The sequence below is a fragment of the Salminus brasiliensis genome, chromosome 22, assembly GCF_030463535.1.
Source record: "Salminus brasiliensis chromosome 22, fSalBra1.hap2, whole genome shotgun sequence".
Taxonomy (NCBI): Eukaryota; Metazoa; Chordata; class Actinopteri; order Characiformes; family Bryconidae; genus Salminus; species Salminus brasiliensis.
The window spans coordinates 24,555,721-24,571,588 of NC_132899.1; the positions used below are offsets into that span (position 1 = coordinate 24,555,721).

Sequence of the window (15,868 nt, forward strand, 5' to 3'; positions counted from 1 at the left end):
TAAAAAAACAAAAAAACAACAAAAACAAAAAATGTTATGAGTTATGAGTGTAAAAAAACATCCACACTGACTACACTTCTTTGGACCTTTAGAAAGTTTTTCACACATATATCTTTGGTTCTTCTATGGCATCCCTGAAAGAGCCCTTTGTAACACCCTTATTGTCAAGACTGTAGATGTTATAAGGTAGTAATAACGCCTCGGCTAACAGACTACTATTAAACTGGGCAAGTTTCTTAAACCATTAAAAGACTGGACACTAACAGTGTGCGACAGGTCGAAGTTACTAAACTGCCAGGAGGTTGTTTCATGCTCATGTTTGCTGATATGGGCGCTGCAGAGTCGCTCCTCGCTGCCGTTTCTAAAATAAGAGTTTTACTCAATGCCTGAAAAACCCGCCCCTTTTTGTCCCTTGTCCAAATTCGCCCTCCACTTGAGCAGAGAGAGAGTGTGGGTGTGGGTGGGTGTGTGTGTGTGTGTTTCTGCCCCAACGGTTCATGGTGAGAGCAGAGAAGGCTGCCTCAGTGGCAGAGTGTGTGAGTGTGTGTGTGTGTGTGTGTGTGTCAGAGTCTGGAGGCTCGCTGGAATTTATAACATACATGGACTTACGTCTCCTGAATTAGAGGGAAGATCGTCCGTCCCACATCAGGTAAGCTGCTAAAGTACGAAATGCTGCCCCCAGCTCTGAAACTGCTGTTAACTGGCGAACTGGGTGGACTAATGTTAGTAGTGGCTCAGCTAAAGCTGAGCTTTATGAAGAAGGGAAGGTGGGAAGGTGGGAAGGTGGCTCGTCAGGAGTGCTGGAGATTTAGGAGGCTATGAACTACATATGCAAAAGGCTCCACAGCTGTAATGGAGAATACATGTATAGTACTGGTTATGAAGAGGAATAAGTATGGCTGTGTGAATGACTTATGGGTCCTTTGTCATTTTTTTGTTATGATTTTTATACATGTAGAGATGATTAACCATTAACAGCTGCCATTCTAGGGGGAAATGGTTAGAGGAAGGGAAGAAAAATGAGACATGCATATTGAAGCCTTCCTTTGATACAGTGATGCCAGTACAATGAGGCAGTACGGTGTACAGGGTGCATTGTCTTTGGTTGAGCCTTGTTCAGAACAGGGTGATGCATTCTGCGTTGGTCGGGTGTAAAGATTTCACCTTTCAGTAAAATTCAGTAAACAGTGGGCAGTTTGGGATCTAATGAAGATTTAACGCTTTCATTGCTGTTGCATTAAAGAATTCCCCCCAAAATATATTTCCCGAAATATTGTGTTTAATTCAAATCTTGGAAACCTTGCAAACTAGAAGCTAAAATGCAGAACTTTGGATAGAATTCAGTGCAAAGATTGCTTCTAAGTAATTTTGGATTCTTTCTATTGGATGATTTAGCGCCATACAGACTATATAGAATTATGTAAATATAATATAACCATATAAATATGTTCCCAGCGTATGCTCAGAAATGAACTGATCGCTTTATGTACACCGATCAACCATAACATTAAAAAAAACCTGACAGGTGAAGTGAATATCTGTGATTATCTGGTTCCAATGGCATCTGTCAAGGTGTGGGATCTACCCAGTGAACAGGCAGTTCCTGTAGGTGATGTGTTGGAAGCAGGAAAAATGGGATAAGGATCCCATAAGGATCTGAGATACTGAGAGCATCTTCAAAACATCAGGCAGGTCTTGTGGGGTTTCTCTGGTATGCAGTGGTCAGTACCTACCAAAAGTGGTCTAAGAAAGGACAACCGGTGAACTGGCAACAGGGTCTTGGGCGCCCAATGCTCACTGAAGCGACCCATGAAAGCCCCATCTTGAAACGTACAGGATCTGCTGCTAACGTCTTGGTGCCAGATACCACAGGACGCCTTCAGAGGTCTAGTGAAGTCCATGCCCCAATTGGACAGAGCTGTTTTGGCAGCACAAGGGTGACCTGCACAATATTAGGGAGGTGGTTTTAATGTTATGATTAATCAGGGTGGACGGTATATCAGAAATGTAATGTGATGGTAATTGAAGACATTTTAAAGATGCATGATATGATGGAATTTTGGAAAAGACCAAATGCATCAGTAGTGCCACATGTAAAACAATAATAGTAATATTATTAATAGTTAATATTATGAAAGGTGTTAGCAGATACTTAGTCTAATTAAGTTAACTTATTCATTGTGTCTTTTTAATGTATCTATACCTTTAAATTGACCCATCCAGGATTTCCCAGGAACTGTCCTGGATTTTGGTCTGGTCTTTTCGTCTGTTCTGGAAAGTTGGAGAATCCAAGCATATGCTAGCATTTCTAAGAAGTTTAAACTGCTTCTTTTCATCCAATGGAATCACTTGTATACAAAGAGGGAGTTTGATTGGCTCAGATTACCCTCAAATGTAGGGACTATGGTTTTGGAAAAGTACACAGTTAGTGATATATTTAGGCAAAAGGCAGCACCATAACCACAAGATTAGGTTCTGTAGCTAAGCTGACATCTTCTTTAGATTGCACTGTGAGCATAACTACCCATCCATTGAATTTAGTAAACAATCAAGCCAATGATCAGAAGTCCAGGATTGTACTGGGCTGTGGTGGCAACCCTAGCAGTGAGAGTTGCTGGAATCTCTAAACTTCTGTCTATCTTTATTTGCAATTTAGAAAAGATCAAAGATATTAAATTTAATATGACTACTATATATTAATTCATAGCTTGTTTTGCAGTAGATATTGTAGAAACACTGTACTTTTTATTTGTATTACTTATTCAAATTAACAATCGCTTGCTTCACAGCCAGTTTCTGAAAACTAAGCTGTCTACCAGGCTGGTCACGGTCAGTATAAGGCCTTAAAAAGCCTCATAAACGCTAGCACTAAGAAACCGACTGCTGAGGTGTCGGTTTTCCAGTTTTATAAAATCTTCATTGTGTTAATATTACTCTGTTAAAGGAAGTATTTAAAGCAATGCTCTGCCCCCATGCTGAGGTTGTCATACGCAGAGCTATTTGTGTCTAGTGCTAATATGCCACAGCATGACTTCACAGTAAGATTTCATATTTAAAACCATGAAAATCACCATAACGACTGGTTGTAAACTTTCCAAAAAGTAATAAAAGATGAATGTAATGAAAACATAGTAAAATGTAGCTCCAAGAAAGAACAAGAGCATCTCAGAGCTACAAAAGCAAAATGACCGTGAGAGGAACAGTTCATTCAAATCCCATAACAGCTGCGGATCTCAAAGATTACTGCAGAAAAAATGTGCAAGCGTTAGGATCTGAGCCCCTTTGTCAAGGGCCAGATATTGATGATTAGACGACTGGGTCATCCCCAAAACGTCAGACAGGTTCTGTGGGGTGCTGTGGGGTGGTATTCAGTGGTTAGTGTCTACCAAAGAATGCCTAAGGAAGGACAACCAGTAAACCGGCGACAGGGTCATGGGCTCCCAAGACATGTTGATGTGATCCAGGAAGGCCCCACCTCACAGCTTTCAGGACTTTTCAGGATCTGCTGCTAGATAACACAGGACAGCTGAAAAATACTTAACACTACTGTAAAAAAAAATCACTCAGCATTTAACTGCACTAAATCCAGTTAAAGTTATAGGACTAATTATGTTTTTTAAAGAAACATGCATCCATGATATGAGCACACAGTACAATTGATCATAATAACAATTATATATAACAATGTTGCCCACCTACCAGTTAACAGCCTCTGAATAACATCAACTCTGGCCTACAAAGCAGTCTCTAAGGCCTGTGGTCTTTGTGACAGCTACAAGAGTAATCTGATGTTTAAGCCTCAATAAAAAACATAAATAAAAATTACAGGTTATAAAAGATTACTGATGAAATGTGAATAATGTTACATTTTATAATGTTTTATCTACGTGATTTAGATGTGTGCTCAGTTTAATGGCCTTTAGACACATAATCAAAAGTTGTCATATAGCCAACTACTGATGTCCAAGTCCTTAAGTCTTACGGTCTTGTCTATGCAGTCTCAAAAAGGGCTGTGGATGGGCAAAAATATAATATTAATCATTATCATGATAAAGCCTTTACTTTTTATTCAGTATTATTGAAGGATTACAGTAATAAGGTACATTTCATATTACAGCTGCATAAAAGGTTTCCAGTTATAAGAATTAGTGTATATTACACATATTTTTAAAGCAGGAAAGTTACACTTAGAGTATAAAACATGTGCAAAGGTAGTAGCACTACAGACCATGTAGCAAAGTTCACTGTGTGCAAACCATCCCAGAAGTGCATGATACCACCATGCATGCCTGTGCTACATTCCTCACATGAGGTATCATTGACTAGTAGCCAAATAGTCTTGACGTTAGCCATCACATTTTCACTATTGCATATTTAAGAATGGAGTAGACTGGATCTGATTAGTCAACTACGCAGTAAAATCATGTGCTATCAAGACAGTGGAACTTTAAGACGGTTTAAGTTGGTTTAAGTTGGTTTTCGGTGTCTTTCGTGTTGTTAGAAAAGCCTAGCTTGGTTTGTAGGGCCTGTGGATGTCATTTAGATTAAGTGGTCACCCTGGGTGGGAGGGAGTCTCTGAGCTAAGGTCATTGGGTGAGTTGTTATCTTGTATGTTTGCTTGCTTGGTTAATTCAGTTTAAGAGTACTGAGGGAGTTTGGTCAGAACTATTTGGCGGACCTCCATAAGAAGGAGAGCAGGACAGACGACTTGAACATGACTTGATCAGATACCAGGAATTAGGGCTGTAAAAATAAGTGCATTAATGAATTATACTTTGAAAATCCAAGTAAAGAACCTGATATACTGTCCCAGCCAACATGCTCATGTGGGGCCTACATGGGTGGAACGTGGTCTAGGTGGATTCCAGGTGGGCATGGGCCATGTGTTCATTGTTCACAAGCTCACACGGGTCTCATCTAGGTTCCATATGCAATGTACAACCCAGATGGGACCCATGTATAACCCTTTCTGGTCCCATCCCTGACCTTAGCGGGACCCTGTGGGCAGCCATATGTGGGGCCAACATGGAACGCATAGACAAAACTTTGTGGTTCCCAGTTGGGCTAACCACACAGGCCACACATGGGCATGTTATCTGGGGTATCTGTTCTTGTATGTTGGTTGTAGTTGTATTGTGTTGTATTGTGTGATTTGGTCAACCAGCTTCATTCTGTGTCTTAAATAACTGAATCAGCTGAAACTTGGTGGAAATTTGAGATTGTAACCTCATGCAGATCTTCATTTCAGTAAACAGGAATCTTTTGAAAAGACCTTAGGCTAGGTTTTCAGTGCCCACTTAGAGCAGCTTCATATCTGAACACCGTCGGGCAGGGTGATATTGGTCTGCAGAGAGAACATGCCGAGAGAAGAACCCAAATGTGTTTCCAATCTCAGACGTGGATGCTCTTCAGTAGAGGGAGTCCAGTGATATTGTTCCCAGGAATGTGTTCACACACACGGGTCCCATTATTTTGTGGTTTCAGAGGTTTTACATGCACATCTCCCTTATGGCTGCACTTCTCCTTCTGCTTTCCAGGGCACCACCGTGATTGCACTGTTTGTATGTTTTGTGTTGCATCAGGACAAGGTTTATGCTGTGTTTGCTTCAGCAGGCCTGTGTCTAATCTGGCCACTTGATGTGGTTTCAGGAGCATTACGCTGAAATGTCATGTAGCATCTGTGACCTCCAGAGCAATGCTAATTGACGGTCTTCTGAGTAGAAATAACTTAAATGCATCTCTGTTTACTTTGTTTTATGAAAGATGTGGTTTAGGCCTCTGCTGAAAAACACAGCCCATGGCCAGCGTGTGCTGGTAGCTGGTATCAGATGTTCTGAGCTGGTCTTTGATGGTCAAGGTGGTTGACAAGCTGCTGGTGATCCAGGGGAAAACATACCAACCGGTTAAGCTTAAGACTTAGCTCTTGATTAGCATAGTGTGTTTTCTTTTTGGATTAGCTGGTTTATCAGCATGACCAACTTGACCAAGCTGGTCGTCGAGATGCTCATACTGGTTGACTAGTTTGGTCAAGCTGGACCAGCTAGAACAAGCAAGCTCAAACGAATAGCTAAAGTGGTTGACCAGCTTGAGTTGGTCAGGCTGTGTTTTTGCAGCAGGGCTAAGACAAGAAGAAAAAAGTACATCACAAATAGCAGCAATATGGCAGCAAATGACATCATCCAACATTAAAAACATGTAGTTGATCAGCCAAAACGTGTTTAGGCTCTGAAGTTTTCTTCGTTAGCTTTGCACTGGAGCTGTGAGGCTAATGTAGCTAATAAAGGATAGAATTTCATACCAACAGCTTAGTATTGCATCGCACACTTTTTTCAAACCCTGTCGAGTTGTTAAGTAATCTCGAAACGACCTGCTTATGTGGTTTCTGATAGCGTACACACACTGTTATCTATAACATGCATGGCTGCTACTACCGCTAACTGTTTTTAACTATGCTTTAAAACCTGATGTGGTAATAGGTGAGTGTGTAATGGTTTAGTGGGGCATTTTGCATAATGCTAATTTGCAGGGTATAAAGCAGCTCCAGTGCAACACTATTGAAGCAAACTTAAGATATTGGGCACCTCTACATAGAATAAGGGGAACAATTCTATATCAATTCTATCAATTCTTACTGAATATACAGTAAAAGAGACTGATAATGGCATTCACGATGATCTTTCCCCTCAGGGACACGTACTCTCTGGACAGCCGAGGACCGAGGGGATTGAAGAGAGGGACGAGAGGAGATGGGTGATTAGCCACTAATCCAGGACAAGACCAATCCTTAAGAAGCCGATCTTGTGCCCCTTGAGACAGACTGTCGCGAAGATTACCGCATTGACTTTATTGCCTTTAAAAGCCTTCTTTATCTTCCTTTTATTTTATCCTGAGCTGCCTGGATTTGTAGGACTTTGAGCATGGAGAAGGGAAGCCTACGGCCCGGGCACAGTGTGTAAATGCAGGGATAAATTAGCGAGCCTGTGTGGGGTGCCTTGGTCTCCCCCCTAAAAGAACACAGCCCACAACGGGACACTGAGTAAACTGGGATTAAAGCAGTGCACAGTCCGGCTAATTAGACACAGAAGCCGTTTCTTTATTTTACCTGGACAGCTCAAAGCACTTCAAATGATGTTATGCTCATGACTCAAAGGACGCTTCACTGCTAGGTCAGAAAGCACGCTTGGGTGGGTGGATGACACGAGAGGTTTTGTCGGGAGACGCCAACTCAAGACTCTTTATCAACACAGTCTAGAATTGCACAGTTAGTTATACTGCAAACAGAGGGGTTGTTGAAGTACTGTAGGCTAAATAGAGCATCATAGCTGAGCTCTTCACCATATGAGGGCATGAGGCCTACTGCTGCGTGGCAAAAGCACAACTTGCTCCTCTTTAAAAGAAGAGACGGTTGAACTAAAAGCCCAGGAATTGGAGCACGGACAAGACCGAATTAAAAGGCCGTTTAAAAGCTGACGTAGTCTCGTTGGAGCGCCCTAATAACTCATTAATGAAGTCAAACTAACATGTGTGGGAGGCCAGTCTCGGCGGAAAGCTCGTAAAAACACACAGGCCTGTAAATGTGCGCTACTTTGTCAAAATGTTTAAGGAGCAATGGCCATTACACATTCCATCTTGAAATTACAGCAGAAGAAAGCAGAGGCAGGGCATTGTTGGAGAACATTTTTAGATGAAGTTGGTGAGGCGAGTCTTTTATCTGATATCACTCAGTATCTTGGGGGCTTTCGGCTATAAATAAGCCCTCATATTTTAAATATTGTAGGCGGCACATTGTAAAGAGCTCTGCCTTTTTTCAGTTTCTTTCATTCTCTCTCACTCAGATTGAGAAACTCCACAAAAAGAAAGAACTCTGCTTCTTCGCAGGACGATATATTGACAATAAATGACCAAGATGCTATGTGTTACAACAAAATAGGGTGATTTACAGTCCATGACCAAGGAGCCATTTGGAATTTGGACACTTTAACAGCAATAGACTTCAGCCTGGAGAATTTGGCACAGAACACAACCTAGTTTTCCAAAGCCTAGAATCAGCAGGATAACTAACTGTGCAGCAGGAACGTCGCAATTATTTTTGTATCTCAGCACTACCCACTCATACCACACGCACCACGTCACTTTCTTTTTTTGCACAAAAAGAAGCTTGCAGATATTTTCTTAACATTTGATCTTCCTCAACACGCAGCGGTGGGCGCTCTCAGATTCAAATAGAAGGAGTTCCACGGTTCCAGGCCTGAACCGCAAAAGATATCTGCAGCTGGAGCTGGATTTATTTCTGAACTCGTGTTTTCTGAGCCAGGAACCCAAAAACAACTGCACGGCCCGGCATCTCTGACCACATACGCGGCCGAGGTTTCCAGGATTGGGGACATGCATATTTTCAACTCGCATCCATCTCCACGGGAGCGTCTTGGACATGGACAAGAACCAGCAACAAAAGAGCTATGTGTACGTTCTCATGGAAAAAGCCTCTCTGAGAAACATCTCTCTCAGCTGCACTTTTTTCAGTTTTGCTCTGAGGAGTCCTGAGCCAGGCATAGTTTTGCATGAATGGTAATGTGCACATCATTTCCTGTCTAGATTAGGCCAGATTCTTTTCACTGCATAGGAGAAAAACGGCTGGAATACGAGGAGTTTTCGTTGGAATAGGTGGACCTCCAGCCCGAAGCGCTTTTGAGCTCTTGTTGCTTTCGCGTGAGTAATTCTAATTGTCAGCTCAGGAAAACGCTGCAGTCATGAACTTGGGCAAGCTGTCTGGACTGAAGGGCCTGGTGTCCCACTCATCAGGCAAGCGCCGCTTTAAGGGTGATTTGACCCCGGATATGATCAGCCCACCTCTGGGCGACTTCCGCCACACCATGCACGTGGGCAGAGGAGGCGACGTTTTCGGAGACACGTCGTTCCTTAGCAACCACGGAGGGGCTGGGAATGCTGGAGATGGAGACTCCATCACCGCCTCAGAGAAAAGCGAAGGCTTCTTTTCTCGGACCCTGCGCCATGTCCGTAAAACCCCAGAGAGGCCACGGGGGAGCTCCAAAGACCTTTCTCCCCCTCCTCCACCCATTTCCCCCATCATAAAGAACGCAATCTCCCTCCCTCGTCTGGACGTGGATTCGCCCAACGGATGCCCCGTTAAGGTGCTGTTTCCCAGCACACCCAAACCACCTGAAGACTCTACGTACTCTTACGGTAAGAGTAATACAACTCCACACAGACCCTCTGACCACTCCAAAACACTGGATATTTACCTATTGTTACCAAGGGTTTGGGCACCTCTGATCAAAATACTGTAAATACAGTATTGGAGTACAAGATGAGCTGTTTTATAAAAGGCGTGTTTATTATTTACATATTAAATATGTACTATTCTAAACAAGATTACTTCTTAATTCTTCACCCTACCCTGCATGATCACACCCCCCTTTTGGCAGGTATCACAGCCTTAAGTCTTTTTAGGAGGGGGGGTTGTCACCCACATTCCTTGCAAGAGTTCTGTGAGATGTCCAGGCCTTCCTGTATACACTGCTCTTTTGAGGTCTATCCACAAGGGCCATGGCAAAACCTTGGATCCTCTACCAGTGAAATGGTCTCTGTTTCTCTGGCTTTAACACCCAAAGCATGATCAGTGAATTCCCATGCAATTAAACTTTAGACATACCACAGCAGAGGTGCCAAAACATGATGTCAAATTATTATTATGCTGTGACCTGTAAAAGTGAACAGGTTTGTAATGAGAAAGTTAGCTCTGGATTTGATTCAAAACTCAATATTTTCACAGTATTTTGAGCAAAAATGAAATAAAGAATAATGCTGACTGTATTCTGTATTCAGAGCTGGGGGGCAGGAGGAGTGAGGCACATGACATTACCACACTGGCTGTTTTCAAACTTGTCCAAACTGTGTTAAACAACTTCAATGAATTCAATGCCTTTTCTGCACGATGCACAGTATCACATTTTTGCATTGCATTATTAAAAAGTATTCAAAAGTATCCTGTGCAGCTAAAAGCATTAGTTGTAGCTATCTTATTTTATCCACACTTTTATAGACTCCTGTATGCCATACAGTGTGTGTGTGTGTGTGTGTGGGGGGGTGATTGTTGCAGTTGTAGTTCAGTGTTCTTATTATACAGTGAACAAATTTTAATGAAGACAAATAGTGACTGCATCCCATGTTGTCACACAATTTACTAATGAGATTAGAGCTGGGAGGTGCAAGACATGACATGTTGGGAGTGTGTTGTTGATCAGTGCTGGTTATTTATAAATGCTGGTGCTCAAAAAATCATAAATGTATAATTGTATCATTATAATCTAGCACTATTTCTGCACTGCAATGTCTCAATATTTCAGTATGTTGTCACACCCTAACCCTAACACCCTAACTTACAGTGTGAAAAACCACAAGTCTCAGCAGGTCTGTTTGAAAGCATGTTATGACTGAGGTAAGCAGTTTGCATGAAGCTAATACTTGTACTAAGGCTTCAGTGGCTTGTTAGCTACATTAGCACAGATCTTCAAGAAATAAACTTTAATTGATTGATTGGACTGATGTTGGGAGGCATATCACAAAGTTGAAACGGAGACTGAATGATTCTGAGAGAGATTTGCCATGCAGTACTAGGTGTAATACGTCAGCACTCCAAGCTGGATTCATTATCCGAGGCAGTTTCTTGTAGACTTTTCAAATTTCGCTCTGCAATTAATAATGACCTTGAGCGACGCGATGGACATTCTCTCCCACTCACACTCCCTTTACCTCATTACAAGATAAGAGACATCCAGACACTACAAATCACGCAGCGTCTGAATTCCAGTGTTACTCACATGAAGCCCAGCCATGCCTCACTGTCTGAACTAACCAGCCTCTCTCTCACACACACACACGCCAGACAGTTATGGATGTATGTATATATAAGACTAGACACTTTCTCCACGTGTTTAGAGGTGTAGAGTTACTGTGGTGCTGTCAAGATGCAGCTTTCTAAAAAACCTCACTGAAAAATGATTGTTACAAACACGCCCACAGTCAGTGCCATTCATCCACTTGATCTCTCTGGGATTGGACATGCTGAGTTAGCCTTTATTTGTGAGCTGAAAGTGGTGAAGGAATGGCAGTGTATGGACTGAACTAGACGTCCTATTTATTTAATAGAACAGCTGATAGATGCTAGAGCCAACAGCGTCATCAGCATAACAGTCAGACATATGTCTAATCATCCACCCTTTTTTGTTCTAAGCCAAAGACCAAATCTACGTTAAGCAAGCAGCACGGAAATATTTAACTCACAAATTCACCACCACCTGAACCTCTTTGTGAAGACTGTTAAGACATAATAAACTTCATTGTATATATAAATTCAATTTATGGAGTATACAGTTAATGCTCCAGTTCTATTGGCCATTGGCAGCACACTGAGATTAGATAACCTGGCAGGAAAGTTTGAAATGGTCCTGAGCCTCTTAGCCTTCACTGCCATCTGCTGGAAACAATACAAATAAAGTTGTAAATAGGCTTCAACATGGAAGTGGTTGGATACTAAATATAAAGCATGAGACGGATTTTATAAATGGGATCATGGTTATAATAATAAAAAAGTGAACACAAAGTAATGTGATACATATTCATAAATATTCACTCCGTTTTAAGGGACTGACCTAATTCAGCAGAAGAACAGTAGTCAGTTAGTGAAATGAAATGAAGATCACAATGTGTCTCAAGTGATTATAGTATAAATATGCCTGTCACTGGTAAAGTCACTGGTAAATAATATTTCTAGCTGCACAAATACACCATGAAGACAAAAAAAAAACTACACAAAAAGTTATTAAAGAGTGTAGGTCAGTGACATGGACACAAAAAATAATCCAAGTCACTGAACATCCCCTAAAGTCAAATCCATCATTAGGAAATGTAAAGACTATGGCACATGTGTAAATCTGCTTAGAGCAGGCCGTCCTCACAAACTGAGTGACCGTATCAGAAGAAGACTAGTGAGGGAGGCCATCAAGACACCTATGACTACTCAGCAGCTGAGATGGGAGAGACTCTGCATACGGCAGCTGTAGCCCGGATTTTTCACCAGTCAAAGCTTTTAAGGGAGAGCAGCAAAGAGAGTTATATCTCCACTACAGTTCACCCAGAGGCATACGTGAGAGTCCGAGGTCAACTGGAAGAATGTCATTTGGTCAGATCAGCCCAGACACTACACTAGACACTATATTTGGCAGACACCAAACACTGCACAACACGACCTACATACCATGCCCACCATTAAGCATGCTGATGGCAGCATCAATTTAACTCCCTCAGAGTAGCTGTATGTGTCTTGGAGGCCTCCCTCACTTTTACTTTTACTTGCATGGTCACTCTGCTATAAGCAGATTTACACATGTGCCATATTTTGTATACATCTCCTGACTTAAACTGTTCAGTAGTCCTTTCTCTGAGTTGTGTAGAGGGTTCTTTGGTCTTCATTGAGTTTTATTGTAGCCAGGAACACTGATTAACCATGACTTGGCACCCTGCTAGTGACTGGACCGATCACTTGAGAGACATTCACTGCACTCAGGTGATCCCCATTTCACTAATTGTGAGACTATTATTATAGCTATATAATTACAACTATTTATTATAGATGATTTACTTTAGTAATGTAATGTAGTGTAATGTAATTGACATTACTTTGTAGAAATCTATTTTTACTTTGATATTAAAGAGCTTTTTTTTATTCTTGTCAAAAAAGCCAAATTATATTGACCATGGTTCCATTTATAAAAGCAATAAAAGGAGAAATATTCAAAGGAGTGAATAATAATATGAAGGGCACTGTGAAAAACACATCTTATCCATCTAAATCATTTTAGTTATAATATACTCACTATTTCAGTATTTTGGAAACAAAAATGATGAAATATAAAATGACAAAAACATTATGTTTCTATTCTTGTTGCCTACTCCATCTCTTCGCAGGTGTGGAGTCTGGTTTTGTGACGCTTCCCAGATTGTCCCGCACTGAACGTCTACTTCAGGGCAGCTCACCACCCTCCGGCTGCTCTGCCCAGGTCCACCGCGGCTCCCTCACAGACGACACGGCCATCCCATCCTTCTCTGCCTCAGACGAGCTCAGCCCCTCTGACTCCATCACCTCCTTTACCGTGGATCTTGGTCCCTCCCTCATGTCCGAAGTTTTTGCCATGATTGACAGCTCCGGCGACCAACAGGAAATCACTGAGGTCTCTGAAGTCGAGCATGAGCCTGAGGCTCTGTTTGGGTTGGCCAATGGCAAAGCTGGAATGGACCTGGATGCCAGAACGTCATTGGTGGATTCCCTTCTGAGGGAGGATTACGAGGGCCGGAGCCACTTGTATGGTGTAGAATGGGGGCGCGGGGACGTGATGAACAGCGAAACCCCGAAAAGGCCTACGGTAGGGCCTGGTGACCTGGTGCGGTCATACACGGCAGAAGAACATGGCATGGAGGCTGAGAGATTTCAGAAGGCTGCGGATGTGCTGGCACGTCATTATGGCAGCGGGACGCGCAAGAACAATGACGTGAGCAGCTCTCAAAAGAGAGGGCATTACTCTTACCCTGATGAAGAGGAGGAGATCAAAGTCTAGCCTAAAGGAAGAATGCGCTTGAGACTATCACAGATCTTTTTAAAAATCAGTTTAATCGCACTGTATTGTGAAATTGATTAAGGACCACAAAAAAAGACCCAAAAATGGGTACTGAGGGTCTAATGAATGTGCTCAAAACCTATGAAATACATCTGCGTGGGACACTTCTAAAAAATAAAAAAAAGGACATTTGAAAACTGATTGACAAAAGACCGGGTTTCATGATGGCTACGGACTTTGTTGAAATATGACTATGGACAAAAGGTTAAAATAATAAAACATTTTGAATTTCAAGAAGAGGACCATCTTCATATTCATATTTGTACTCAAGTTGAACCAAGCTTATCTCTAGGTTTGCATGTATTGAACTGAGAGCAGCAGACATGTAGTTAAAACGGTGTGGTGAATGAGGCATGTGTTGGGGTCACTGAGAGGTGTGGATGATGCTACAGAGGGAATAATGAGAGATTGAGAATGTAGAATGGATGTTGGTGTAGATGATGAATCGCTTTTAAGGTTTAGACTTGCTATATGTACTGCTTGTGTGAGTGAGGTTTGGTTATATGCAATAGCCAGATTTCAAAGGCACAAATCCAGACAAGGCTGCCTTCTGCCAGAGATACAGTCGAGAGATATGTGTTCTTTATTGGACAGCCACGCTATACTTTTCTATCTGCCAGGTGGTGTAAAGCTGTTGTTGTTTTTTTTTTTTCTCCATCATAAGGGCTAAGCTACTTATAATGCTGTCGTTTCCACATCTAGCCCAAATTATTATTATAAGAGAGCTTAAAAAATAACCTGAAAAATATGAACTATTTCTGAATGGTAACTTACGGTATACTCTCTATTTTTTACACCAGTGCTCTTGGTGCATTTGAGTGGTTTATTACACATTTATTATCCTTCATTTAGACTTTGATTTTTAAGCCTTATTCAAAACAGATATAACAGGAAAGCAAAAGTTTTATTATTCAGATTTATGCAATAACCTCTGATGCTGTGAGCTGTGATTTCTGGGCAAATCATCAGGGAAAAAAAGAAAGATATTTTTTATAGTTCTGGAATTTTCTCTGTTTCTCATTTAGTTTATTAAGCAATAAATATTTGCAACCACAAATAACCTTATAACGAAATTATAAAACACTCAAGTTTTGTCATGAGAATATCTTTATAACAGTATTTGTTTGGCACACCAGAGCTGTGGATTATGATAGCTTATATGATGTTTGTAGAATTTTTTTATATTATGACAGAGGAGTTGACTTCTCAATGTTGTTGTATACTGCAGATATACGAATGTGCTCTTTTTGCACAGGAAATACACAAAGTCCTAATGTATTCTTATAAAAATACCAACTGTTTCTAATAAAAAATAAAATAAAGACAACAGCAAACATGAATGAACACTATTTACATGAATGATTGGAATTACTGTACTGCTGTACTACAGCTAAAAACGTCCCTGAATTGGTGGAGTTGTACAATTAGTGCACAATGCTGAAAGCGAAGGACGTGAGTTTGCTCTATGTGCACTATATGCACCTATTAGGGCCTGAGAAAATCTACAAATCTAAAGAGAAAATGCAAATCCTTAGCTGAAAAGTAGAAAGCTGAAAGTAGAATAGTAATATTGAACTGAAAACGGTTAAATAACCAATTATGTTTTACAAACTAAATATGATAGTAGGTCAGTTTTAAAACTTAATTTAAAGGTTTAAGTTAAAGACATTGGCTGACAAGACTCAGTCCAAAACATCATCCATCTGCAGATCAGCCCCACTGGAAAAGAAAGACACTCCCAGACTTCCCCTCTGTACTTGCCTTCAAGTTCTCTCCTTCGAGTTCTCTCTCTCCCTGTTTAGTGGCATTCCAAATCTCAAAAGAGGCAAGGGATTGTAGTCTGACAGTCCCACAAACCATCTGTTTGACTCAAGGGGCAGGAATCTACAAAACTGGTGACTTACATAAATTTTTTTTATCAGAATCCTACTGCAGAAAGTTATGTCACATGAGCCAGGTGATCCTTTTTACATTGTCTGCAACTTGTAAATGATTTATTAAAACTAAAGTAAAGCTTTAACAAAACTTACTTTAACAAAGATAAGCTTAACTTACTCTGATATCAGTGTGTGCTGTTAGTACACTACGTAGGTGGTAGTAAAGCAGTACTGTAGTAGTAGTAACTCTCCAACACTATGGAGAATTGGCATTTCTTGCTACTGTGCTCCCTGTAC

General features: G+C 41.2%; 1 protein-coding gene across 1 annotated transcript; it reads left to right on the forward strand.

Moving 5' to 3' along the window:
• Positions 1-458: 458 nt before the first annotated feature.
• On the forward strand, positions 459-15,034 carry cdc42ep1a (CDC42 effector protein (Rho GTPase binding) 1a). Its single transcript, XM_072667993.1, has 3 exons — positions 459-649; positions 6,688-9,204; positions 12,988-15,034. The coding sequence occupies exons 2-3, from the start codon at positions 8,751-8,753 to the stop codon at positions 13,632-13,634; spliced, it is 1,101 nt and encodes a 366-aa protein (XP_072524094.1). The 5' UTR covers positions 459-649; positions 6,688-8,750; the 3' UTR covers positions 13,635-15,034.
• Positions 15,035-15,868: the final 834 nt, after the last annotated feature.